The sequence below is a fragment of the Eptatretus burgeri genome, chromosome 3 (genome assembly GCF_056783735.1).
Source record: "Eptatretus burgeri isolate ZD-2024b chromosome 3, Ebu_testis_v1, whole genome shotgun sequence".
Classification (NCBI taxonomy): domain Eukaryota; kingdom Metazoa; phylum Chordata; class Myxini; order Myxiniformes; family Myxinidae; genus Eptatretus; species Eptatretus burgeri.
This window is the reverse complement of record NC_140963.1, coordinates 107,854,974-107,879,518: the sequence shown is the minus strand read 5'-3', so window position 1 is coordinate 107,879,518 and position 24,545 is coordinate 107,854,974. Positions and strand designations below refer to the sequence as shown.

Sequence of the window (24,545 nt, the reverse complement as noted above, 5' to 3'; positions counted from 1 at the left end):
GTCCAGCAAGTTTCGGCCAAATACATTCACTACTTTGATATCGCATGTTATCTTTCAATCATGAAAAATCACTTGAAGAAAGAAAAAAATAAAAGATCGTATCCAGATCTTCACCAAAGTCTAATCAATTTGTCCTTATCATATACACCAAATTTTGTCTGAATCCGTCCATAAAAGTTTTAGATATCCTGTTCACACAGACAGGGATAAAAACATAACCGCTGCCCACATTCGGTGGCGGAGCTAATTACCCCATCCATAAGGACAGATTTGACAGGTTATTCACTTACGTGTCACATTTAGTAAGCATCTTGTGGAGTCATTTGTATTTTCTGCAGAACAACTCAAAAATGGAATTTACATGATGAAACTCCTGCTGTGATCATACTGCACTGGGATGCCTTAATACACTGAGGTTAATGATCAATCAGGTAGAAAATAAAAATTATGGCAACATCGTTCCAAATTTTTTATTGGTCCAAATGTCTCCGCCTCAAAATCATATACATTGCACAGGAATCCAGTCTTTTGGGATAGTTCAGCTTTCTACGCACGGACAATACTGGAGTGCCAGGCGGTCAAAGTCGTTCTCCTGAAGCAGAGACAGGGAGGAGAGAACATGTTTTTTTTTTTTTTAATAAGCAGGCAATTTATTACACAACCACAAGTCAAACCTTTCATACTCACTTCTTGGTGAAATAATATCTTTTTTTTAATCCTATTGACTTAGATGGTATTCATATTTAAAGAGGTCACTCGGACCAAACTTTTAGATTTTCGATTCGAGGAACACCAACTTATTTACAGATTTGAAGTGCAACAAAAAAGAATTGCCATCCGAGGGTGACCTTTTCTCGCCAATTATTAGTTTGTCAGGATATAATAAGCAAGTCGGTGATTGAGGCATGAGTGACTTGACTTGACAAAATGAATGCCACTTTACAGGAAGAATAGAGTACCACTTACCTTAGCCATGTACTCTTTCACAAAAGGGTGACTCCGTTGGGCATCCTTCATCTGTGAGAGGTACCGATTGGAAACCTGGAGTGAAAAGACATTTCCACAAGTTTAAAAGAAAAGAGAAATCACCAACAAATCACTTTCTTCATTCAAATTCTCTGAAAATTTCCCACAACGATTGACTGAATCGAATCTCAGTCCCTGCATTACTTATCAAATAAAATCCAACTGCAAAATCGATTTAAAACAACCACTTAGGAGTAATCCTATCTGTACTTTAATACCGAGATGGGGGCGTTCTCACGTGAATTTGTGGAGGCAATCAGGGCATCTTAATCTTCACAAACATTTACAATGCCAGTGTCACGTCGGTGACAAAATGCTGAAGCTACACGTGGTACCAACTAAAATTATCCGACATTGAATGGCAGTGTATTTGCCAATTTTAATCACCAACGATGTTGGTTCTTCTTCTGAGCAGACTACCATTGTCTATAACATAAACCTGTACCATGTGTCACGGTCCACATCATCACTTCATGTCGAATTCCCATTTCTGCCAAGACACACTACAAAAAAAATTTCTCATTTGACGCGAGACATCTATGACCCCGTCGGAGATACTCTGCCAGTCGTGTTTAAATACACACTTCTGGTCATTCCCTGGAATCTAAAGTGATATTCATGATGGGTAAGTAGCTGATATGCCACATTGTGTAGGCATTACAAGAGCAAACCACAATCAACTGAAGACAACAAAGTCTCAGAGGTCAAACATCGGATCACAGAGTTGCCTACGGCTGACACTTGAGATTATGAGGCGTCACTGGTGGTCCACACCACAAAAAAAGTTTGTAGTTTTGTTGGGAATTTTTTTTTTGTTTTAAAGGTGGAATTTGGATATTTCTTCAAAGTCAAAGAAATCGAATTGTTCCAGGAAGAAAAATGAGAAGAAAAATATTTATGCTCAGTTGAGGATCGGTGTCTGTGCTGAAATGCATCTCGTTTTGCAAAGGGAATGTCCTATCAGTTAGACAAAAACATAAACATGCTTTACAGTTACTTGGTACCAATGACAGACATGCTTAATGCGATTTGGCTATCACAGCCCATCAAAAATGTGAGAAGTACCTCCGGAGGCTTTCCAAGATGTTGAGAAACGAGAATGAGGTTGATGAGCGAGTCTGGATTGTTACCATCCTATGCAGCAGGGTATTGGGAAGAAAAACAATGCTTTATCTCTACCGACTCCAAGATGAAAAACAACACAAGCAACTTCCAGGGGGAGCTTCTGCACAAATCCTGGGAAGATGGTATGTGAGCAAAGTTGTTGTTCTTTACTTTCATTGCCATCCCAAAACGATAATGAATCAGATGTAACATAAAATTGGTAATGAAACAATTTTGACAAACATATTGCATGAAAAGGTTACAGTCAGTGAATTGAGGTCCTGTTTGCCAATCCCCTGAACCAGCAGTTGAAGTCTATCTTTCTGAATGGGTGGGGAGGGGGCAGGGGAGAAGTGGGCTGGAAAACTTCAGCACATCCATCATGGCCTACCTTCTCCAAGGCCTCTTGCAGTGGCCCTTCTGCCTCCTCAAAACGACCTTGTGCCATCAAGCTGGCTGCCTGTCCATTCAGGAGCAACGGTGTTGGGTTGTATTTGTCAGCCAGCTCTTGGTAGATGTAGAATGCATCCTGCAGTTTGTCTCCTCCCTGTGTGTGCAAAGGTGCAAGTCCTGAAGAACAGGTTTCAATAGAAAGAGGCCGAGATGAAATGTAGCTTTTGTTTCATCATCGGATTACGATACTTATGCGCTGGCTATTACCATACCACATAACGTTATTAAATGGAAATGAGCTGAGACTGATAATTAACTGGAGAACCTGGTTTTTTTTTTTACTAGTGAAACATAAATAAGTGAAAAACAATCACAACAATCACAAGTCGAAGGTGTGTCAATGCCCCACACTTCCCCACCTCAAGCAAAGTTGAAAGATGGCAAAAGGTTCCACCAGGAATGACGATTTAAATTTTTGAGTTAAAACAATTTCTGTTTTGACCCCTGTGATCCCAAGTGCCCACGCCTGGAGTATGAAACAGCTTCTTGCTTCTTGTGATCATCTATCTATATATTACTAAAACTCTCATCTTGTATGTATGCATGTACGTTCCCAAAATACAGCCAAAACGGTACACGACATTGCAAAAATTTTAGGGCCACCTTACTCACCATTCTCCTGCGGTGTGTGGTATCAAGTTTTGTTCAAATCGGGCATCGAAAAAATTATTAAAAAATCAATTGCCGATTCAGTCAAGTACTCTTCGGGAGAATTTGATCAATGCAAACAACCTCAGCGGTATCGTTCGCTGGAGCTATCTTTTCATTTTTTCTTGAAATAATTTATTTGAAAATCTCAAACATTTAGTAGAGACAAAGAACGATTTATTTTTAAGCATAAAATAAACATCGCCATTTTAATCTAATACTTCCGTGTTCATTAATAAAATTGTGTTTAGAAGATTACGCACAATAATTTCTTTTCTCCGTTTTTTTTTTTTTCACATTGACGTGCAATATCAAGTTTCGTTCAAATCGGGCAACGAAAAAAAATTATTAAAAAAATAAATTCCTGATTCAGTCAACTACTCTTCGGGAGAATTTGACAATGCAAACAATCTCAGCGGTATCGTTCGCTGGAGCTATCTTTTCATTTTTTCTTGAAATAATTTATTTGAAAATCTCAAACATTTAGTAGAGACAAAGAACGATTTATTTTTAAGCATAAAATAAACATCGCCATTTTAATCTAATACTTCCGTGTTCATTAATAAATAAAATTGTGTTTAGAAGATTACGCACAATAATTTCTTTTCTCCGTTTTTTTTTTTCACATTGACGCGCAATATCAAGTTTCGTTCAAATCGGGCAACGAAAAAAAATTATTAAAAAAATCAATTCCCGATTCAGTCAACTACTCTTCGGGAGTATTTGATCAATGCAAACAATCTCAGCGGTATAGTTCGCTGGAGCTATGTTTTTATTTTTTTCTTGAAAAAAATTTTTTTTTTTAATCAACCGCTGTCACAACAGGAACCCAACGGGTTCACGGGTTGTTTAGTAACTACTAAAGTTGGTGAATTTCTACACAACCGTTTAGGAGTCTGAGATAGCGTGACAGACAGACAGATGAACGGATGGAGCAGATTACATTGTCCCCCCCATTTTTTTCAAAAAGCGTGGGGATAAAAAAAAAAAATCAGGTCAACACTACTGACATTCTCCAGCTATCACTTGTATGCATCATGATGGGGATAGATCGATTTGCAGAATGAGGAATTATATTTTGGGTCATATAGGACAAAATTATATTGTGACCAGAAGAGAATAATGACAAAAGAGAAAGAAGAAAAGGAATCATCGACATACCATGGATAAGTGTACCATGGCTTGGGCCAGCTGTGTCAATGTTGCATCCTCATCTCGATCCTGCATCTTCTTTAGTTCCTTCCTGCACATTTGGATCATGAGTCACATGTATCCACAGTTCTGTTACAACTCCAATGCAACTACTCGATCGCTGTGAGCTTCACAATTATTCTTTCTTCCACTGAGAAGCTATGTAAAAACTTTTGAAGATCTATGATGAATGATGAGTAAATACGTTTTTTTTATTTTGCAGCCGTCTTCTATAAATCCCCCCAAAACAATTAAAAATATCATGCAAAATATCATTTTCGTCTACAGCCTGATAGAGTACTGCTCTCCCCTCTGGGCTTGTGCTCCTGTATCCCACCTTTCTCGGCTTCACGCTGTGGAAACAAAGGCATTTTGGATCATTGGCATCTCCCGTGATGAGGCTGAGTCTTTGGGCCTCTCACTCTCTCACCACAGGCAGGTTGGTTGTCTTTCTGTCTTCTCTAGTCTCCTCTCTGGTCTCGCCCCCGCCCCCCTGCTCTGTCAGCGATTTGTCCCCACCATATTTCCAAAGGGCGCTCAAGGTCTGCCAACAACCTCCTTCTGGTAAAACTACCAAAATCACGAATCACTGCTCACTTTCACTCTTTCATTCCTCTTTTTCCCCACCTTTGGAATAAACTCCCTCACTCTGTTCAATCCAATTATTCCCTCCAGGCCTTCAAAACAGCTGTTCACCACCACCTCTTATCGTCCCTGATCCAAATCCTCGATCTTCTCTACCCCCGTTCAACCACCCCAAACCCACCTCCTTCAAATTTCCTGCTTTACTTCCAGAAAGTCGCTGTAATGTCCATCTTGTATACCCCGTGTTCCCCGCCCCATCCCTCTCCCTTCCACAGATCTCCCAATGTCTCTGTTCCCCACTGTTTCGTCCTTCCCACTCCCGCCCCTCCTGTCTCATGCCCCCCTTGCTGTGCGTTATGTGTTAGCTATCATACGAGCCTCAAAAAGGTATACAAAAAAAAGTAGTTCTGCAAAGGTCTTTAACCCAAGGAGGAGCTTCCAATTCACTAACAGACCAGAATGAGTTGTCTTTTCTGTCCATGTTCTGTGTTGCGTTCCTTCTGGGAGTAATTTAACATTCAAGGCCAAAAAAAAAAATTTGTTGAACTGGGAATCAGTTATTTTTCATGCTCATATTGATCTACGTATGTGTTGGGGAGGGGGTAGGAGGGGGGGGCGTTGTAAGGCAAAGCAGTAAAAGTGCATTCAGTGGTTAGCCAAATTGACTCCACTCTATCGTTTCATTATTAAACTTCATTAAAGGCAGCAGCTGTACAAAAAGGGCCTCAGAGGATGTGAGAACAATGGGGAGGTGAGAGTTTACTAGTCGTTTACACGAGAAGTAGGTCGGTAGGGTCGGTCGGCAGAACGCTCTTTGCTTATATGGAGGTTTTCATTGTATTTGGGTCACAGAACATTTATAATTCAGAACATACTAGAACAAATCGTTTGGGAGGCTATTCCATGACACATCCCATTATAAACTACTAAATAACTTTCAAAACTTCACCGGAGTAAATCTGGAAGAGAAACAGCCAGGTATTTTTTTTTTTATAATGTTCAATTGTCTCGACTGCCCTGGGAAACGATTGTGTGGGCCAAAGACAGGTGTGCACATGGCAGGTACTGCCTGTTAGTCAGAATCCATCTTAATCAGCAGGAAGTAAAGTGATAGTTAAAACGATTTCTTAATCAAAAGAGAAACGTAGCAGGATTCTCACCGGGCCAAATCCACTCGCTCAAGGAGCAAGTAAGTCTGCACCATCATCGCCATGCTGCACACACCACACACCAACACTCAGGAAACATAACGATACCTCAACACCAGTACGATGTCAATCATTTTTGTAAACAGTGGAGAGAATGTGTTAACACCAACTCTCAGCAGCAGGCCTGTTTGAGATCTCATGAAAAGGTTCAAATGCGTATTTAACCCTCTATGAGCCACCACTCTGATAATTCAGAAGAAAAACAAAACAAATAATTAAGCAATACGATGGATGGAATCAACAAAAGGTTGATGGAGGTATGCTAATCACCATGACCTTCATGACACTAGCTTTAATGAGCAAGACGAGTTCGTGATAGACAAGTCCGTTAATTGCAATTTTCAGTAATCATCGTGGGGATTCAGGCCTTAGAGTTCAGTGGGCGAATCAGCCAAACAGCTTAACCCCTGAAAAATCAAGCTCACTTGTTTGGCAGACACTCGAGCATTGAAATACTTCAATGGAGAATTCTTCATTGTGGTTTGGATCATGACACCCGAAATCATCAAGCTTATGGGAAACAGGACAACTGCTTTCAATCCACTGTCGATCTATTTGTGCTTGAGCATTTGTCACAATTTACATTTGTGCCATTCACTATCACTGCCACTGCAAAGCAATAAATAATCAGCTCAAGTGCTTCATTTAACTCTGACATCTCCAAAATTTGTTGCAGACCTTGATGGCTCCACTCTGGGCTAGTGCTCCAACCTCACATCTTGCTTAGCTTGACGCCATGGAAACCAAGGCCTTCAACATTATTGGAATGACCCATGATGAAGCCGAGTCTATGGGCTTATCACTTTCCCATCGCAGACAGGTTGGTGGTCTCTCTGTCTTCTAATGCATCCTTTCTGGTCTTGCACCCTCCACTCTTCCCTTGCTTTGTCCCCACCAGGTTCCTGAAGGGTGCACGCAATCCACCATCAAACCCCTTCTGGTGAAAGTACCTAAATCCGGAATCATTACTCACCTCCACTCATTCGTTCTCTCCACCCCCCCCCCAACACTTCCCTCCCTCACCATACACCTGTGGAACCAACTCTTCAATCTCATTCTCCCCTCTAGATCTTCAAGTCAGCGAGTAGTTACCATCTCAAATCATCCCCCATCCAAGGCCATGATATTTTCCACCCCATAAACACCCCTTTCCCTCCTACTTTTCCAGTTTTTTCCCTTCCTGACAGTTTGATCCTGCATCCAGCTTAACCATCCACTGTACGTTTGTCTACCCTTCATTCTTACCTGCACCCTTTTATTTTATCACTCAACACTGTTGTTGGCACACCCTCTTAGTCTTCTTTTTCCTTCTGTTCTGTTGCGTCCTGATCCGTTCTGTGTTCTCGCTCTTCCATGAGCATCGACTTTGTTGGAGAACAAAAAAAAAACAAAAAAAAAAACAAACAAAAAAAAAAAACGAGACACTGAAACCACAGATAATTACCATAGATGTAAAATAAGTTGTTTGTTTTTTTGTCTTTTTGCAGAAATTCCACACGACATGCCTGTCCAAACCAATCACTGTAATCTTTATTCACAGCAGTCACTGTTGTGTGAGAAATAAAAAATGCTGGACTCAATGACCACTTTTAAGGCACAAAATCCAAAGGCAAGCAAAGTTAGCAAAAAAAAAATCTTGCCGAAGTGCACTCACCACTCCAGGTGGTCGGACTGGTGCAGTGTGCGTAGCGATGCGTCCGTGTTTCCATCACAAAGAAAAATGGCGGCAGCCATAAGCAAACTTGTGGAGTCTCCCACTGCCACACCACTGGCTAAGATCTTCTCCATCTCAGCTATTATGGCATCCCTTTAACACACACACCCGATCATTTGGAGCCACGGCTTGATGATGCTCAAAATAAAGGCAGACAAAAGCTCTGTATTCAAATGAAGTCCGATGGTGTTAAAGCCCACGAAGAACAGAATGACTTGCATTCATTGGACAATGAAACACCTGTGCAGAGTCATCGAAATTTGCTCAACAAATATTTTTTGAAACGATGGCAAATTCACTCGAGTTTAATTTGCAAACTACAAACAAGAGGTACTTTCATTAGGTAGTGTCCAACACTCATGTGAACATACCGTGTATATTCCATGTCAGATAATATCATCGATTTTGACATCCTACATGCAGGTTGCACATCACCTGCCACGTGTACAAACCTGCGTGACTCGTTTGCCAAGAACTCTGCAAACATACGCACTGACTGCAGGGCCCGCGCTTTGCTGCTGCCAATCTCATCCAGAACAACACTGTACTTGCGCTGCACACACATAGGAGATAATAGTGATAGAAAGAACTGTAAAGCGATTCCGATTTCTGATGTGCTTTACTCTGTTGCGAGCGTCGGTGCTGCCGAAGCCGTTGATTGGCAAGGGTTACACTGGGTGGTTTGCAATTGCCTTCCCAGCAATAGTTAGGGCAGGAACTTGGAATTTGGTCATGGTGCCGGTGCTAGTTTGCAGACTCTTCGCAAAGGACACCATGGAATCTTTAACGTTCACAAACTAATGCCAGCAGATGGGACGCCCCTTTAATAATAATCTTTATTGCCCCGTATCCAGGGAAATTCCTCTTTGGTGACACCGCAAGTTCAAACATCATGAAAGAAACCATAAAACATCAAAAAGGAATCAGAAAACGGGACAAAAAAACCCAACAAAAACATATGGCCGAGAGACTGCACACACACCGATGAATCACCCTGCCTGTGAAACACCGAGACGACAGTTTCTAGCTGGGCCAAGATTCGAACCCAGGCTCGACAGCTTCGAGGCCGATGTCATTAATTCTCTTAAATTCAAAATCAAACAACACAAAGTGGCACAAAAAACGAGCGTTCCTAACCTGAGCGATGTATGCTCTGTACAGAAACACGTCCCTTTCAATCTGTTTCTCCAAACTCGACAGCTGTTGTGGGCACAATAAAGAAATAAATCAATAAACAAAACAGCCAACATGCAAAAGTTCAAAAACAGGCAACCTCTGATAAATTACATCAGTTTTGAATATAACTTTCATAAAATCAGTTTACAGCACACGGGAAGCGGGCCGTTTTGGCACCACAAGGGACAGGCTGAGATGTTTCCAAAAGCTGAAATTGCCATGGGACCGTTTATTTATTACGTACGCTACACAAATTGGCAATTTTTGAGCATCTCAACACATCCACCTCAACATGTCTCTTCCTTCCCAATACTTATCTCACCACACAAACTTGTTTCCCTTCTGTACCCAGTCCTTTCTTACCCTGCTTTTGATTATTTTATTCTGAAGTTTAATTTCCTATAAAAGGGGGATGGGTGGCATTTATACCGGATGAACACGAGTGAACTTCTTGAAGCCAGAACAAACTTGTTTCGAACATTTTAACCCTTAGATGCATTAGTGGGTCAAAAATGACCCAGTTTAGCCGTTTTCTGGCATTATCTTTTTGCACTCATGCATCTAAAGGTTAAAGTGTTAAATGGTTCATGAAGGAACTTTGTGTATGTATATATATAGTTCCGAATCTGGAAATCATGTGCACTCAACATTCAGGTCCCAAAGTTATTTATGCTGGTAAGTACATGTGAGACAGGTCCCTTTCTTTCGTCGAGTGGGAGAGTCGAATATGTGTGTTGATGTTTTTTATAGTTAGGTTATTACATCTCACCACCTGCCTGTCACGCTCCATCACGACCATTGGCTGCTCGTACCTTGACTTGCCGAGAGGGGGGCCTCACGATCCCAGTCCTCGGCTTCCACGATCGTTCCACATGCAATCGTGGCTTCACCACCATCCACCTTCCTCAAACACGCGTGGAGGGGAGGGGCGGCTTTCTCCGGGCATAGCCGAAACCCGCCCAGGAAAGCTGTGCCCGTAGGATCCTGGACAATTAGAGGCGAACAGCGAGGTGTGCTGACCAAGGCCCTCCCCACTGAGGGAGGTCCATAAAGTTCGAGGGACGCTCTGAGGCGTTGTGGGTGGAAAAACGGGAGTGGTGTGGCCAGAAGGTTGTTGTTGTCGTTGGTGTTGGCACAAGGAGTTCTGTGGACCCCGACGATTCACCACCCGCACTCCGCCACGAACCACAAGTCCCCCACGTGCGACTGGGGATCGGACCGACGGCCTTTGTCAGGTGCCGCGAACCGAATAAAGATGCCAAGGGGTCCATTTCGTGTGTGTGTGTGTGTGTGTGTGTGTGTGTGTGTGTGTGTGTGTGTGTGTGTGTGTGTGTGTGTGTGTCGCCAGTCTGATAAGTAGAATTGTTAAGTGCTTTTGGCTCACTGTAAATTACCTGCATATTCGGATAACTCTGCTCTGTCTCCCTCCCAATTATTGTCATAAACCCCGGTTAAATGTTCTAGCTCGTTTTCTGTGCTTTCTCCCATTGACCCAGCATGGTGCGTATTGAGAATTAGTGAGGCCGTCGGTGCCGTAAATCGTTCATTTGGTCCGGCAGGCTTTGGTAATCCCCGCTCAGTTACGCCGGATCCGAGTCGGTAGTGTGGTGTTCACGGACAAGACGGAAAGAAGAACATTAGGCCATGAGCGCAAGCAAGCATGAACCCTGTTTATTGCGGGGAACGGAAGCACAGACACGCCGCCCAGCGGGCAGAACATATCAAAAACCCAATCACGTGACTCCAAACATCCAATCTACATACAGCATAGGTAACAGGGACTCAGTTTGACAGAGCCCGTCGAGGGTGTGGCAGTTAGACTGCGTGGGTACTTAGGTAAATTGGACATCGAGACAATTAACCCTACGCCACGCGGTCTAGATATTGGCGACCACAGTCCGCTAAGGGACCCGTCGACTCTGGAGTTATCCAAGGGTGACGACCTTCAATTCCGGTGTTCGGTGTGAGACGGCTCTACAGCTCCCCCTGGTGGTCGTCCTCACAAACCGAACACCGGCACCACAACAATATGACAGAACTGCTTCACAGGTTCTGGCCGTGTCTGGGAATCAGGGCTGTGTTCAGTTGGCAATAGCTTAAGCCAAATAGCTTAAGCATTCAAGCAAGCACCCCATTCGAAACCGCCCATAAGGAACGGCTGACTTGGCAAGCGCTAGCAAGCTCGCTGCTTGGTAATTGAACACAGCCCAAGGTTAGTACGAGACAGGAAAACCCAACAAGCGCCAAACAAAGTGTAAATACCTTTGCCTTTTGTGCCTCGTTCAAGCATTGCTGAAAGGCGCCCACGTACAAAGCTGTTTTCGCGTCAAACAGCTCGTCAATCTCCGCCTGAGAAGCCGAACCCGCCGCCATGTTGGTGCCTCGCAGTGCGCATGCGCGGAATCGGCACCAAGGAAGCTCTCTCACATTTCCACGTCACCCGACGGACGACAAAGAAACAGCGGCGGTTCTTCTTCCTCCTGAATTTGTTGTTGTTGTGTTGGTGTTGTTTTTAAATGTAATTAATCTGAAGGAACCTTGATGCTTGTAGTACATGTGGTGTAGTCTGCGGGCCTACGGGGAGGGGCATGATGATGATGCATGATGGGCGTGATGATGGGAGGAGTGGTCGTGGTGGTCATCGTATCTGCGAGGGATACAAGGTGTGCGCGCCGCCTGAGGCGTCGTAGGAATGCAGTAGCCGAACGCGGCTTGTGCGTGTGCATACGTAATAAAGGAGAGCCGCCGGGCAGAGTACGCTCGCACTTGTACAACACAGCCCGGCTCGACTGTCCTCCCGCTCGTGTCTGCCTGCTAAGCATCTTCCATTTCAGTACATTACAGTACAAAGCTTGGTACTGACAAGCAGGAATTAATAAGTACTATTTTTTTTTTATTCCAACAAGACGTCTCCACCTGTTTCAAAGTGAACGTGGAAACAGTATCTGAATGAAAGATGTCGAAATAAAAAAAAATCTGATCGGCTTTGTCGCACGGAATTCATCCCTCTAATAAGTAAATACCTGCGATGCAAACCAATATAAATTAATTATTCTCTGTCGGACGCTTTGATTAAATGTTTCCTGTTTTTATTTTTGTTTAAGTTCGTAAACTTAAAGTTTTTTTTTTAAGTTTCTTTTCAGTTGTGCAGGTCCATTTTTATATAGATTTATGAAGGAAATCGTTGTAAGAAAGTTTATGTCTTTTTGACCGGTGAATAATGATCCCGAGGGTGTAGTGAGCGTTAGAGATTTGTAATTATACGCAAATTGGTTACAATTTATTTTCGGTTACATTTGCAGAAAGTTCCCTTTTGTAACAGAACTTGGACATATATATATATATATATATAAAAATATTTATAAAATTTGTAACCTTCCGAAAAGCTTTTGAACGGTAAACCTTTTGTTTTTGTTTTTTCACCACAGAGCATCCGGATGTTTTTGTGAAAGGCGCGCGCCCTCTTAAATCTGTGAATGAATTTCGCGCCATAAATAACGTTTTTCAGCAACTGTTTGTCTTTACTTTTCTGAGTACCCTTTAATTTGTTTCATTTTTTTTCCCTGTTTCTATTGTTTAGTAGTTGACGGAGTCGGTGTGTAAGGTTCATTGTCAATGTACTCGGTGCCGGTACCTGGATGGGATGATCCCTGACTGGATGATCATTGTAAAGTTCGTTTCATCTTCGTCCATATTGTTTCAGGTCTTGCACGCTTTGATTCGGTCAGTTATCTCTCTTATCTCCTCTCTCTTTCTCTCTTTTATACTTGTAAATGTATTTCAGTTGCCATGATATGCAGTGCTTGGGCGCCATATTGGTTGGCAAGCTCAACGTGCTCGATTGGAGAGCTGCTGATGCTGTCGTTGCCATGGAAGCGTGTGCAACCGGCGTGGCGACGCGCACGGCATTATGGGATAGGTCTGAAAAAAAACTTCACCCCAAGGATGTAACTCCAGCACATTGGAGCCTCTCACACTCTGTTCTGTTACAGAATCCTTGTGTATTATTATTATTATTATTATCTTTATCTTTATTATTATTGTGACTTCCTTGGATTGATTTCATTACCTCCGCCACCGAAAGTGAAGAAGGTTTATGTTTTCACCCCTCTCTGTTTGTCTGTCTGTCTGTCTTTGTGCAGGATATCTCAAAAAGTTGTGGACAGGTTGGGTGTGTCACAAGGACGAACTGATTCGATTTTGGTGAAGATCAGGATCTGGATCTGGAGACGAGAATTATTTAAATATTACAGTGAGGATTATTGAAGTGAAGACGAGAGAAGAACCTTCAGAGTTTAGGCTTTATTCCATTTGATTGAAGCCGCTTCTACGGGCACACCAGGAAATACAAACGCAGTATGGAGTTCAAGCAGTAAGGGACACACGCGCAACTAATCACCGCAAAATAAATCAGTATTATATATCAATCAGTGTTCTCACCATTCAATGAGCACCAAGTGAGCCGGCGACATACAACGACAATGCCCCAGGGACAAAGCCCCGCGGCCGAGCCGAACCTCAGCTTTATCTCTTCTGTGCTCGAGCCGGGCATCATGTGATCACACGTCACGACCTTCAATTCACCACACTGTCGTTGCCATGGAAGCGTGTGCAACCGGCGTGGCGACGCGCACGGCATTATGGGATAGGTCTGAAAAAACTCTTCACCCCAAGGATGTAACTCCAGCACATTGGAGCCTCTCACACTCTGTTCTGTTACAGAATCCTTGTGTATTATTATTATTATTATTATTATCTTTATCTTTATTATTATTATTGTGACTTCTTTGGATTGATTTCATTACCTCCGCCACCGAAAGTGAAGAAGGTTTATGTTTTCACCCCTCTCTGTTTGTCTGTCTGTCTGTCTTTGTGCAGGATATCTCAAAAAGTTGTGGACAGGTTGGGTGTGTCACAAGGACGAACTGATTCGATTTTGGTGAAGATCAGGATCTGGATCTGGAGATGAGAATTATTTAAATATTAAAGTGATTTTTTTTTTCACCATTGAGAGATGGGGCCAAAAACGATATACTGTTACGAATCTGGAAGCCTTTTGCACACAGACAGACAGCAGTCCCTGTAGCTCAGTTATCTCGACAAGTATGTGTTTATAGTTGCGGCCACACCCCCTATGTCTAACGGGAATTACATGTGTGCGCTGAAAAGTTTTTTTTACAGTTAGTTTTTTTTTTTTTTTTTTTACAACAAACCCCCTTCACCTCTCCGCACCATCTACTCCATTGCCCACGTGTTTTTGGCTGAAGGTGTGGGCGGAGCCTCCATTAACTTCAGATCGAGGCTCCGCTCTGAGGAAGGGCATGGAGCGTTTCCTCCCGCCAATGGGCGAGGGGCGAGCAAGGCCGAGGCGCCCCGACCAATGAGAGGAGGCCACTGATCGCCCGCCAACCCCTCGTCCAATCAGGAGGCGAGTGGGAGGGTAAGAAATCCCTCGGACCTGGCAAGAAGAGTAGAGTGGTTATAAGGAGGAGTGTGCAGTAGTCATCGTGGAGATTGGCTTGGTCTTGGTCATGGTGGCTTTTCGTCTGCGGTCCTTAGCGGTTGCTCATCGTGGTGGTGGAGGCCGAGAAGCCAGGGTCATGGGCCCGTGGATTTCGGAGCGTGGGTTCGAGTCCCACCGTGGTGGTTGAAGGCCCTGGTCCCCAGCTCACCTTTCCCTCCTGGGCTGAGGGGCCGAATAAAGACCCCACGGGGTCCACTTCGTGTGTGTGTGTGTGTGTGCGTGTGTGCGTGTGTGCGTGTGTGCGTGCGTGCGTGCGTGCGTGCGCGCGTGTGTGCGTGTGTGCGTGTGTGTGTGTGTGCGTGTGTGCGTGTGTGCGTGTGTGCGTGCGTGCGTGCGTGCGTGCGCGCGCGTCCGTGGGCCCTGTCTAAGTAGAAATTGTTGTGTTTTTGTTCATTGTACATTGCTTTTATTCGGATAACTCCAGTGCTCTTTGTGCCCCCCCATGCCCCCCTGATAAAGAAACCCCCCAATTGTTCAATGTACCAGCTCATTGTCTGTCACTTTCTTTCATTGACCCAGCATGGTGCGTATTGAGAATTAGTGAGGCTGTCGGTGCCGTAAGTTGTCATTGGACCGGCGCGGCATTGATAACTCCCGCTCGGTTACGCTGGATCCGATTCCGTAACAGCGACTCGGTTCGGACAAAGTTGGCCGAGGGTGTGGCTTCCCCGGTAGTTAGACGGCATGGGTACTTAGGTATATTGAAATTAGGCAATTAACCCTACCCCACGCCGTCAAAATATTGGCGACCACGGTCCGCTAAGGGAACCCGTGACCTTTGGGAGTTATCCAAGGGTTACGACCTTGCAATTCCGGGTGTTCGGTGGGAGACTGCTCTACTTCTCCCCCTGGTGGTTGTTTATTGCCGCCGTACTCCGGCCCACAACAATATAACATGATATTTCAAAAATTTATTAGGCTTGATATGTTCTCATGGATCAGTCATTACGTGGCGGAGGTATGCGCTCTACCGAGTGCCATTCTTGTTTTACTTGCTTCGCTTTTTGACAGTTAGTTCCACAAATAAGAGCAGGAGTACCCCAAGTTTGATCTGATAAAGCTTTTGTCCAGGAGACACTATTTTCATCATCGTCATCACCACCCTTTGCAGAGTCGGTGCTGACGAAGCAGTTGCTGGCGACAATCCTGGTCTGGTCATCCATCACTTCGGCTCAGGAAGTCGGGGAAGGATTATAGAAATTTATTTTTCAGGATGACAATAACTCGCCTACTCTTCACGAATATCACAGTGGGATCTTTAAAGTCCTCCAACGAATGCCGTCAGACGGGACGCCCAGCTTAAGGTCCATTCGAGAGATGACACGTACATTGACGAATCACGATGCCTGTGAAACACCGTCATTCAAACCCAGGTTAGACTGCTTAGAGGGGAGTTCGCGTACCTCGACACCATCCTGCCACCCTCGTCACATTGTTAAATGTTCTTTTTTTACCAGATGCGGAATCCAATTTGCTTTTTTTCTTGAAGATATGTACATTCTTTGTGACCTTCATGTCTAAGCAAAATGTGCCTTGGAGATCGACTTCTCCTGAGGCTGACAGCTTCTCTGTTGGGGTTGGTCTCCAAATATTGGTGTCTTGGTTTGTTCCTTCAAACATGCATATCACAGCACTTATTGATGTGAAATTTCAGTTGCTCGGTTTGAAACCACATTTCAAGTTCCACCAGACCTTCTCTCAGCTTGTGGACCTTATTCTGTGTGTTTATCACCTTCTCACACCAGGCATCATCTGCAAATAGTCCAGTCTGGCATGGGACTCTTAGTGACATGTCATTGATAAATATCATGAATATCTCTGGCCGAAGAACCCTTCCTTGCGCTACATCACTGCAGACTCTTTCCCAAGTTGATGTAAATCCCTGAACGAGGGCTCTCTGACGTCTATGGAATCAGAAACTCTCTATACCCTGCAGTACCTTGCCTGCTATTTGAATAGTTCTCAACCTTTGGAGTGGGATGCTATCAAAGGCAAGTATGTCGAAGGAATGGCCGTCATCAAGCAGCTTGGACCAGTGTTACACATAACCAGCTCGTTGAATGATGCAAGACCTGCCTGATCTGAATCCAAACTGGTTACCATTCAGTTCGTTTGTTTGATCTCTGATGATACCTTCGATTTATTTTTGTAGACACAGGATGTCAACCTTACTCATCTCACCTGTAGTTTCCTGTTACATTGGTGTTCCCTTTCTTGTGGATTTGGATGACATTGGCATATCTCTCCAGTCTTGAGGTACCTCGTCTTCTTCCAATGACTGAGAAGATCATTTGTAGTGAGATAGCCATCTCATCCTTCACATTCATAAGTAGTTTTGTATGCATGCCATCTGGTTCACAATCCTTGCTGTCATTGAGTTTAGTCGACCGTTTTACAATGTCTGTTGCATTTGTGGTGACGTCAACTAGTTGTGTGATTCAACAGACGGAACATCGACCTCCAGCATGTTCAGTGTGCCCTCTGTTCTGAACACACTTGAGAAGTATCTGTTTCCAACTTTCACTGTATCTAATGTAGATTCAGTTAACCCTCCATTTTCATCAGCTACCTCTCTTATTGTTGATCGTGTCTTTGGCTTCAATCTCGCTGTACTGTGCACTGTATTTCCAGAAAGTCTTGGAATGCCTTCTCATTCTTAGCCAGCTTTCTTTCAAAATCCTTCTTTGACTCGAACAATCTTTACTGCCAGGTGTCTTTCTCGCTCGCTTGCACAACATCGACGTTGAATCGGAAGGTCTTTCCTGAATTCCCTCCATGCATTCTTCTTTGCCTTCACAGGTCTGGAAGTTTTTGCTGTCATCCAATCTGGTTTTGACCTTGGACTTCTCATCTTGTTGATGGGAACATGCCGACTGACCATTGAGAATGGTTTCTGCTTCAATCTGACATTGTTCTCATTTACACTGTCAGCATTAAGTGTAGCCAAGCAATTCTCCTTTTGCAATGTATCTCTCATGGTTGAATAATTTCCCTTCCTGTAAGTTGTCGGACATATTGGCTGTCCTCTCGGCGTGAAACGGTTCCATACGCTGCCTTTTCAAAAAGATGGCACTGTGTTTCAGTATTTGATTGGGAAAAGTGGATCCGTTTATATATCTGTCTTTGGTTTCTGAATGCTGTGTTTTCATTGTGGAGCATGCTGTGCCACCAATGGGGAGTGCTAAGCCAGATGTCCCCTCTCACTTTCATTCAGTACAATGTTCTGAGATTGATAGTATCGGGGAAGTACCGTCATGTGGGATAGTTCAGTGTAAGGGCTGGCAGGATGGCTTAGAGGTACGCACACTCACCTCTAAGCTGTCTCGCCTGGGTTTCAATCATGACTGAACGATAAACTGTCATCCTGGTGTTTTACAGGTAGGGTGATTCATCAATGTGTGTTCCCTCCCTCGGATGGACGTTAAACCGCACGTCCCATCTGCTGGCATTAGTTGGCGGATGTTAAATATCCCATGGTGTCTTTTGCGAGCTATCGCTGACACCCTGAACAAATTACAAATTCCTGCCCCAAACCTACAGAGGGCATTATCAGCGGCACAGCTGTGCTCTCAGCTAATTATGCTACCTTGTAGCCTTGTGCAGCATACAGAAAAAGAAGTTCAATGGAAAAATGTACCCTCCCTGTGTTTCAGGACATCATTTAGACAATGGAGCTTCGCAGCAGAAAGCTGGAGATTGTGAAAACAAAAGGTCGGCCTTCAACATCAAATCCACGCCTTTCAAAGCCTTCTGAGACGGACAAGCAGCTCAAGAAGAGGGTGGTGAGTTGCAGATAGTAGATGATGTTCTTCCACTTGTGACAACCAGACAAACATTGTCGAGAAATGAAACATTAGCAAAATCAGTACTTTATAATTTTATATTGCCAAGGCAGCTGACATGATGATAAAGGCTGTATTTGTAGGTAATGCACCGCCTTTAAATTCCTGCCTCTTGTCGGCCTATTTATTGTGATAATTTCAGCTTTGCTAATGAAATTCCTTTTCCTGTATAATTGATTCATTCGCACAATTGAAAGGCATCTATATTTAATGGTGCAAGTCTACATTTGAATTCCTCGCTCTTATGTGTGTTGTATTTTTCATGTACTCCTCCGAGAGCATTTGACCAAGGAAGTTGAAACTTTCAAGGATGAATGAGGGCACCCTAAAGTTGTGCAAGTTTCATTTGATATTTAAAAAAAAAAAAAAATTTTTTTGTCCATCCTGGCATTTTCTTCCTTTGGCGAAAGGAGTGCAATTGGAATTAGCCGAGCTATATAACCACAATGTATTATTTATGCACATAAGCAGTACACATGTTTTCGCTTCATATACTTAACCCAGGTTAATTTTATTTTCGGGAGCGATCGAGGCAGTGATTTGTTTCCTATACACTGGCCAAATAAAGGGATGTGTCCGAATAATTTGTTGCACGCTTGGAACTAGCTTTCCCGTTGGGTGAGTACACTGCTATGGTATTGTTGCGGACCTGGGGTCATGGGTGTACTGCAAGGGTGGGGATATCCCTGGTTTCTCCCTGTACTCACCGGGAATCAAGGCCGTTGCCCACGAATAAGTTTGTGTCGCGGCAGATTACTGTGTTTCCTCCCTCTTCTCTCTTTCCTCTTTTCATGTTCATTCATATTCTTGTTTACTGTTGCCTCACTGTCAGTTTACACAGTCTGTCTCCTTGCTCTTCAATGATCCTCAATCTTGTAAAGCAAAAAAATAATATATATATATATATATATATATATATATATATATATATATATATATATATATATATATATATATATATATATATATATATATATATATATATAGTTGAAAGTGTCTGTGTGTGTGTTTCTCTGTGACCTATGCACGCAAAAAGTACTGGACTGATCCTCACCAAACTTCACATGCTGACAGAACATGTACCCGGGAGTGTCCCGACGTAAAAGAATTGGACTTCCGGTTTCCGAATTATGACGTCATCACCTGATTTCGTAACGTTAATTTTTCAAGTTCAGCCGATTGACATGGGGCCAACGCCATTTGCAATAGAATGAAAAAATAATGCTACAGTCAATTGAAGACAATGACTTCCGACTTCCCGGTTTCTGAATTATGACGTCATCACCTGATTGCGGAACGTTAATTTTTCAAGTTCAGCCGATTGACATGGGGCCAACGCCATTTGCAATAGAATGAAAAAATAATGCTCCAGTCAATTGAAGACAATGACTTCCGACTTCCCGGTTTCCGAATTATGACTTATGCATTCAATACTTTTCGTAACGTTAATTTTTCAAGTTCAGCCGATTGACATGGGGCCAATGGCATTTGCAAAAGAATGAAAAAATAGTGCTACAGTTCATTCCGAATTCCCGTTTCCGAATTATGACTTATGCATTCGACACACTTATCATAGGCCCTATCCACATCAACAAACGCCTCTTTTAATGCATGATTAAAGGCCCGGTCACACCTTGACGTTTTAGCCAACGTATGCCGATTTTTGAATTTTTTTTTCTAAAACGCTGGCACACGTTGAATACGTTATGGGTAAGTTTTGATAACATTGAGAGCACGCTGGCATACGTCGTAGTACGTTGCCATACGTCGTTGTACGTTGGCTTTAAACGTTGTACTTTTCGGTTGTCCTCAAATTTTTTCATGCTTGAAATTTCACGACGTATGCCGGCGTACGACTCACACGTTCCGCTACGCTGGCCACAAGTTGTAGGCACGGTCTGCGATCGTTGACAGACGTCAACACATGCTACTTGTAAGTTAATCATAAGTTGAGACACGCCGAGGTAGTGTTTAGAGTACCCGAAACTTATTTCCTACCTATGATTAACGTGTTGTTGGCACGTTACGCGATCGTTGCCACACGTCGACAGACGTTACTTTTAAGTTACTCATAGGCTGAAAGACGTCGGTATAATGGATCGTCCTTGCGTCAGCGTCCACGGCCACGGCCAGGACACTTATTTGCAGCATTCTTCAAACTTTTCTTCGGCATGACGAGGATGTTCACACTTCGATGTCTAGCTTGGCTATGATTCCAATTGTCCATCGGCAGTGTCTATTTAAAATAGTCGAGTTTGAGCGTTTTAACACGTTCAGAAGAAACGTTTCAAATTTCCAAACCCCAGCGTCAAAATAAATAAATAAATAAATAAAAACAAAGGCGAGTGACAGCAATTTAAATCGTTCATTGTAAACAATGAAACTAGCTGAGTGGTACCGTTTAAAAGTCGTTGAGTGTAAAAAAATCCAATTGTTGAGCGCAAGCGTCTACTTTCAATAGTGGAGATGCAGCCATTTAAATCGTTGAGTGGCAGCCTATGAACCTACCCGTGGACACGCGGACGCAAGGACGATCCATCATAACCCACACCCTCCCCCTCACACCCACCTAATACTGCCAACATGAACAAACTACTACTAATACTAATACTAATAGTAATACTGATACTGATACTGTTACTGCTGACATGGACATCGACTCAAAAAGGAACTCGAAAACACTGTTGGGTTCCCCTTTTATGAACACCATTTTTATATACCAATTCCCAAAACCGCTGGGAACACGTCTTTATATGGCAGTTGTAACCTAGAAACACGTTCATTTTTTTTTTTGTCGACCGGAAGACGTCATTGGAATACGTCTACATACGTCGATGTGTGTTGGGACTACGTAAAGAATTGGTTCAAAGCACGTCAAACATAAGTTAGAAATAAGTTTCGCGTAAAAAAAGACATTACCGCGACGTGTTTCGACTTATGAGTAGCTTATAAGTAGCCTTTGTGGACGTGTGTAAGCGTCCACATATCGTGTGTAAAACTTATCCTCATCGCATGCGAACGTGTGTCATACGCCGAGTACGTCGTAAAATTTTGAACATGTTCAAAATTTCTTGACGTACTCTACTTACTACGACTTATGATAGCGTATTTAGCGTTCTACTCGCGCATACCAAACTTACCCATACCGTATTCGACGTGCCCCAACGTTTTAGACACACTTTTTGTTACGTCGGCATACGCTGGCAAGATCGCCAAGGTGTGACCGCGATTTTGACCCTTCCATTTCTACGGCAGTTATGATTTGAATCGTTGTGCGTCAGCCTTTTAATAGGCTACGTCACGTCATCGTCGGCGATGCGTGCAACGCGCTATGCCTGAGTTAGACTATCGTTGGGCATCGGTTGTGTAGGCCGACAACAGGTTCAGCATTCGTTGGTATAAGTTATCTATAACACAACGAAACGTTCTGTGTAGTTACCAATGCGTTATACATAAGACCAACTCGTTATGAATACGTCCGAATCTTTAAAAAAAACATCAAAAGTTCAACGTAAGCCAGCGTTTTACATAAATTTTAACACGTTGCCATCGCTGGCTAAAACGTCAAGGTGTGACCGGGCCTTAACACAAGTCATATTTTATTGTACATACAGGTAGTCGTCGACTTACGACCACGATCGGTTCCGACTGACCAATTGTAAGTCGATTTGGTCGTAAGTCGACCAACCTTTATTTATAGTGTATAGGCCTATGCAAAAATTACCGTATGTATATGATACCGTATCCAGTGCACACCAGATCTGTTCAATGAGGCTCTGATATACATTGAAGATTTGGTATTATACATGAGCGGGAAAGATTTAACTGAGTGGGGACTTCCCTCTTCTAATAGGTCTGAAAGCGCAACCATCAGTAGAGAATGGTTCCGTGAAACAAACTGCAACACAGATACTCTCACAAAGTTTGTTTCTGACAATGAGCCGCTTCTGGTACAGGATCAGAGTAATGCATATGAACTGATTTCTGAAGCGGTTCAAGAGAGAAGTGGTGTGATATTTTTCTTGGATGCCCCGGGTGGTACTGGCAAAACATTTGTCCTCAACCTTTTGCTTGCGAAGATGAGGAGACAGAAAAAGATCGCATTAGCCGTTGCTTCATCCGGTATAGCCGCAACACTACTTTCAGGTGGCCGCACAGCGCATTCTGCTTTCAAATTGCCTCTCGACTTAGCTACAATGGAATATCCGGTTTGTGACATTGGCAAACAAACTGAAGCAGCAAAAGTGCTGAAGAATTGCGACCTCATAGTTTGGGATGAAGGTACGATGTCGTCTAAGGATGCATTCAAAGCATTAGATAGAACTATGCGAGATTTAACAGGAGTAGACCTGACTATAGGTGGAGTTATGCTGGTTATTTCTGGCGATTTCAGACAAACTTTACCTGTTGTACCCCGTGACACTCCAGCTGATGAAATGAAAGCCAGGATAAAATCTTCATACCTCTGGACATTCGTACAAACTATCCATCTAACAACAAATATGAGGGCCAAATTATATGGTGATTTAGATGCTGGCAATTTCGCACAATTACTTCTCAAACTTGGAAATGGTGAAATCCCAAACACAAACGATGTAATTATCTATTCCCGATGACTGGTACAATAGTTTCATCTATGGAAGAATTAGAGGCTCATGTGTATCCCAATTTAGCAACTAATTACAAAAACATACAGTGGCTCTGTGAAAGAACAATCCTGGCTTCACTTAATGAAACAGTCCGTGTAATAAACCATCAGTTATTACAAGTAGTTCCAGGCGAACAACATAGTCACAAGTCTATTGACACCACACTGGATACTGAGCAAGCCATACATTATCCCACAGAATTTCTAAACTCATTGGAATTACCAGCATTGCCTCCGTACAATCTGTCGTTAAAAGTTGGATGCCCTATGATGTTATTACGTAATCTAGATGCACCAAAACTTTGCAACGGAACTAAAATGATTGTGAAAAGACTACTACCACATGTAAATGAGGCCACTATCATGACAGGATATGCGAAAGGAGAAGATGTATTCATTCCGCGAATTCCACTCATTTCATCAAATTCAACGATTTAATTGAAGAGACTACAATTTCCTGTATGCCTGTGCTTTGCGATGTTTATCAATAAGGCACAAGGACAGTCATTGAAAGTAGCAGGGCTGGAATTATCCACTCCTTGCTTTTCCCATGGTCAGCTATATGTGGGATGCTCCAGAGTAGGATCATCGGAGGCTTTATACATATTGGCCCCAGAGGGGAAGACATCAAATATTGTTTATCCTCGAGCACTCCACGAAAATTATTGAGCTACTTCAGTTATTTCATTAACGGGAATAGGATGTGCGATGAAGGAAATACATGTTGCTGGTGAAAAATAAAAATGGTGGTGGGAAATAAAAAAAATGGTGGTGGTGGTTTGTATATATACATATTACAGATATAAATAGAATGGTGATGGCGTATGGCGTATGTGTATAATATTTTATAATTAAATGGTTATGAGCTATGTAGATATTTTATAGAATGGTTTTGGGCGTAGGTACGTTGTAACTTCGTATACATATAATTTTTTTAATATACATATAATATACATATAATATAACATACATATACATATACATATACATATAACATACGTATACGTATATATATAATATACGTATACATATAATATAACATAATTTTTTATCAGGATAACAGACGTAAATAAATCAAATACACTGGCCCAGGCTGGGTCATGCCCGACGTATAAATTAAGTCGCAAATGATGACGTGAAACCAGCCTCGCATTGTTGATGCATTATGGTTTTTTATCTGATGCGGAAATAAATCTTAACATTTTTGAACTCGAGTCTTCTGTATCTAAAACATGGCGGGGAAAATATAATATTATAGTGGTGATGAAAAAAAAAAAAAAATAATAATAATGGTGGCAGCCTCTACAATTTTACAATTAATTGTGACATGTACTCCTTCAGACCCGCCGTCATCCACGGGATTCCTGTGCGGAGCACGGGTATCCCTGCTCGTGTGTATGTGTATATATATATATATATATATATA

The 24,545-nt window shown here is 42.8% G+C and overlaps 2 protein-coding genes across 9 annotated transcripts in view; one reads left to right on the top strand and one right to left on the bottom strand.

Moving 5' to 3' along the window:
* Positions 1 to 455: 455 nt before the first annotated feature.
* On the bottom strand, positions 456 to 11,617 carry COPE (coat protein complex I subunit epsilon). The gene is made up of 10 exons (XM_085874905.1): positions 11,368 to 11,617; positions 9,067 to 9,129; positions 8,382 to 8,482; positions 7,870 to 8,022; positions 6,168 to 6,221; positions 4,393 to 4,474; positions 2,522 to 2,677; positions 2,092 to 2,160; positions 967 to 1,041; positions 456 to 592 (listed from the first exon to the last, which is right to left on the bottom strand). Exons 1-10 carry the CDS (start codon positions 11,476 to 11,478, stop codon positions 539 to 541), a joined length of 918 nt encoding a protein of 305 aa, XP_085731031.1. The 5' UTR covers positions 11,479 to 11,617; the 3' UTR covers positions 456 to 538.
* LOC147030657 (CTD small phosphatase-like protein 3) overlaps positions 11,511 to 24,545 on the top strand; it is a 126,320-nt gene continuing 113,285 nt past the window's right edge. For 3 of the 8 annotated variants that reach the window (XM_085874901.1, XM_085874900.1, XM_085874899.1), the window contains exons 1-2: positions 12,564 to 12,828; positions 18,283 to 18,411. In XM_085874901.1, coding sequence (XP_085731027.1) covers positions 18,298 to 18,411 — 114 coding nt within the window. In that variant the 5' untranslated portion in view covers positions 12,564 to 12,828; positions 18,283 to 18,297. The other 5 variants (XM_085874894.1, XM_085874896.1, XM_085874895.1 and 2 more) reach the window with 5 other exon arrangements.